The sequence below is a fragment of the Aristolochia californica genome, unplaced genomic scaffold (genome assembly GCF_029961685.1).
Source record: "Aristolochia californica isolate CCGP_79_NKW_82.1479 unplaced genomic scaffold, dmAriCali1.0.hap1 SCAF_4, whole genome shotgun sequence".
Classification (NCBI taxonomy): domain Eukaryota; kingdom Viridiplantae; phylum Streptophyta; class Magnoliopsida; order Piperales; family Aristolochiaceae; genus Aristolochia; species Aristolochia californica.
Window position 1 is genome coordinate 32216170 of NW_027182103.1, and position 3643 is coordinate 32219812.

The following is a 3643-nucleotide window of genomic DNA, read 5'->3' on the forward strand; positions in this document are numbered from 1 at the left end:
TGTCTCATTAGACCATGACTCTACTTTGTCTCAAGATCCTGGAGGTAATGATCTACATCTTCCTATTGCACTCAGGAAGGGTGTCAGGAAAGGTAAAGGTATGTGGTATTTGTTATCTCAGTTTATATCCTTTTGTTCCATATTTACTCCTATAAAAAAATTCAATGTCCATTTCTACCTGCACTATCCCTTTTTCAATGCAGGAGGCTTTTTCAGATCCTTATTGGAAACAAGCTATGTATGTTAAAATGAATGATTTCTTTTGAGTAGCATAAAGCTCAATTAGTTGTGAAGGGGTATACATGGAGCAACCTCTAGAATATGTTGCTCAGGGAGAGATGTTATGCATGCAATAACATTATTATTTTAATTTTTTTCTTTAATTTACTTTATTTTATTTCAGTTAAAGAATTAATAGGCCACATGGGCTTTTTTGGAATAATTTATTTATAGGGGAATTTTTGTAATATTTTATCTTAAACCTTGTAAGGGTGAACCCTATTTAAGGGGTAAGAGTAATGAGAAAGGCAAACATTGATTTAGAGTAAACAATGGTCTTGAGTTCTCCCCAACGAGCTCAGAGGTGTGCATTCTCCTAAAAAAACTAGGGTTTTCAAGCTTTCCTTTGGCTTGATTTTTCGTCTTTCTCTTCTTCCTCCCTACGAATCCATGTGTCAGATCCTGGACCGTAACAACTGGTATCAGAGCGGGAAGACAATGATATATTCTTCAACTTGAGAGGAAATACTTGCCATACTCCAGGATTTGCGTACAACAACAAGTAAGATGTATCAAGATGTGCGCACCCTAGGTGAGCTGCAACAGGAGATGCGTCAATCTTCCATTGGAATGTTAGAGGAATTGTCTGTCATTGGGAGGCATCTCACTGCAGCCATAGAAAAGAAGGTCATATGACCTAAAATCTCCGAGCACGAAAATTTCACAGAACGAAAGGTAGCAGGAACTGTCTCGGACTAGAAGCAAGGCAAAGGGCCAAAAAAATTACCAATTTCTACGCAGGTAAATCCAAAGCCGAATAGCGGGGACCCTGCACATCAGAAATCGGAGTCTAAGACATCAAATCCGAAATCAGACTCAAAACTACCAAAATCAGACGGCAGGGACCCAAATTTTGGGAAATTGGAGGGGTATTCTGCCAAAACCTCGTTGGTAATGGCTGATTTGGGATCAACCTCAAAAAATCCCTTCTCACGGCCAGCAAAATGTTTCCTAGAATAGAAGACAGAAAAATTCTGATTTGACTCTGTCTCGGCGAATCAGTTCGGTCGTCCCTCCTCTGTGTTAGAAAATCTAAAAGCAGCGAAGACCCAAAGGGCTGCTATTCGCCATAAAAAAAAGAGGAGCGCCGACAGAAACAAATTCGGTGGGCTTTGGCTTCCATGGAGAACCATTTTCAACGCATTTGAGGGTAAGCTTTTGAAACGCCATCGATTTTTAGGTCAAAATGGTTGTTACATGGGGTCGAGGGGGCTCCAACGGCCTGAGCAGCAACAACAACGTTGCTAAAAAATTGGGGATAGAGGTTCTCTGTTCCTTGAAGTATAGAAACAGTGCACAATTGTTGGAATTCCTACTTGTGTGTATGAATTCCGAGATGGAATTTTTCTGGGGATTCCGGGGTTGATAGAAAGTTTTTTTGGATGTTGTTTTATTTTTCTACTATTGAGAACAACAGTAGTGAGACTATGCTTGGTCAAATTGACAACAGTGTGCTGAAAATTTTCTTTTGGAGGAATTATATGAATTTTTCTGGGACGAATTATAATGTTGTGGATGTACACAACAACAATGTGTTTGTTTCAAAAATGGAGAATTCCAGTCTCCTGTTCTGGATAACAGTGTTGTGGTGTTTAGGGAGAGCGTTCAGAGATAATGAACAAGGTTGTATGAAGTATAAAGATGCCAATCTGCCATTAAATACCAGAGTTAAAGATCTTATCGGAAGAATGCCTCTGGCTGAAAAGATCGGTTAGATGACTCAAGCTGATCGAGCTGTGCTCTCCCCAGAAGTCATGAGCAAGTACGTCATTGGAAGTGTGTTGAGGGGTGGAGGTAGTGTTCCTACTCCATTTTCCACTTCCCAACAGTGGATTGATATGGTGAACGCTTTCCAGAAAGGATCACTCTCTAGCCGTCTTGGGATTCCAATGAATAATGGAATCGATGTTGTGCATGTCCACAACAATATCTATAAAGCCACCTTATTCCCTCATAATGTTGGACTGGGAGCAACCGGGGATTCTCAACTTGTGATTCAGTACGTTTTTGCTCCATGTATTACTGTTTGCAGAGACCCCAGATGGGGCCATTGCTACGAGAGTTACAGCGAGGATCCTGAAATTGTCGAGGAGATGATAGAGATCTTCTCTGGTTTACAGGGAGAAATCCTTCAAGGAGGACAACTGGGTGCCCCTTATGTTGTTGGCCAAAAGATGGTTGCTGCCTGTGTGAAACACTTTCATGGTGATGGCGATACCCAGAAAGGGATCAATGAGTACATCACCATAATCGACTTCCATTCATTGTTGAGCATTCACATGCCTCCTTACTATGATGCTTCCTATGATGCCTGGCAAGGAGTTGATAGAATCACGTACCCACCTCAAACCAACTACTCAATCTCTGTTTCTGCTGCAATTCAAGCTGGAATCGACATGGTAATGGTGGGTCATAACTTCACTGGATTCATTGATGACCTAACCAACCTTATGAGAAGCGGAGTAATTTCCATGGGCACTTTACTGGTTAATGACAGAATGCTAGAGTCATATGTAATTGCAAGAGATCGGTTTCTTGTTCCCATTGGGAAAATGTTTCCAACAATTGGGGGGATACACTTGTCTTCCTTCAGTGATGAATTTTTGAATGTTGAAATTGCAAACAAGTCCCTCTTTTGGCAGCAACATAATTACTATGGGTTGATCTTACCCCTTTACATGGATCTGCTTTTCAAGGATATTTTTCTCAGCCTGTAGTAGATGCAAATGTTTGAGCTTCTGACGTAGATGGAAAGATTCAGGAGATTAGACAGGGGGAAGTTGCTGGTTTTGCAGCACGTGGGTTCTTCCATCGATTTTTTTGTGTTGCTGTTGTGAAACTGTAGAAACCAGTGTTGCCAGCAGTGCCACTGCTAAAACTAGTGCTGATTATTCAGAAAGTAGTAGCAACAGTGACAGATGGCACACACTTATCTGTTGTTGTGGGCACAATAGAGACTCCTCTGCACGATGTAGCTCTTTCTGGCCGGACAGAGACAACAATTAAAATAATGTCTGTTCTTACTGCATGTACCATTAGTAGAGCTCTTGAGCCCAAGATGATGCTGTTATCTCATATTGTTGATGCTATTACAGTGAAGATAAGGGCACCCTAGCAGCAACTACAAACTGAAAAATATAATGTAGCTCAATATGGTGTACAAAGATAGAACCTTGAATTGGTGGATCTTGACAAAGGATGATATCTTGATATCATGCTCAGTGCTTACGGCCATGGTACTTTCGTCGAGCATGTTGGGCAATTTACTGAACATGGACTGGGTCCAAAGACTAAGATTACCGGGGACATCCTGCATTTTTCCAATGAGGCAACCATTGGGGCAGATCCCACAAAGGCTGCTAAT

General features: G+C 41.3%; 1 protein-coding gene across 1 annotated transcript; it reads left to right on the forward strand.

The window, feature by feature from the left end:
- Positions 1–1994: 1994 nt before the first annotated feature.
- LOC137963211 (uncharacterized) lies at positions 1995–2996 on the forward strand. Its single transcript, XM_068810383.1, has one exon. The coding sequence runs from the start codon at positions 1995–1997 to the stop codon at positions 2994–2996; it is 1002 nt and encodes a 333-aa protein (XP_068666484.1).
- The last annotated feature ends 647 nt before the right edge of the window (positions 2997–3643 follow it).

What these genes read in the sequence shown, in the direction of transcription:
- LOC137963211 (XM_068810383.1), top strand. Translation starts at nt 1,995, where the DNA reads ATGACTCAAGCTGATCGAGCTGTGCTCTCCCCAGAAGTCATGAGCAAG.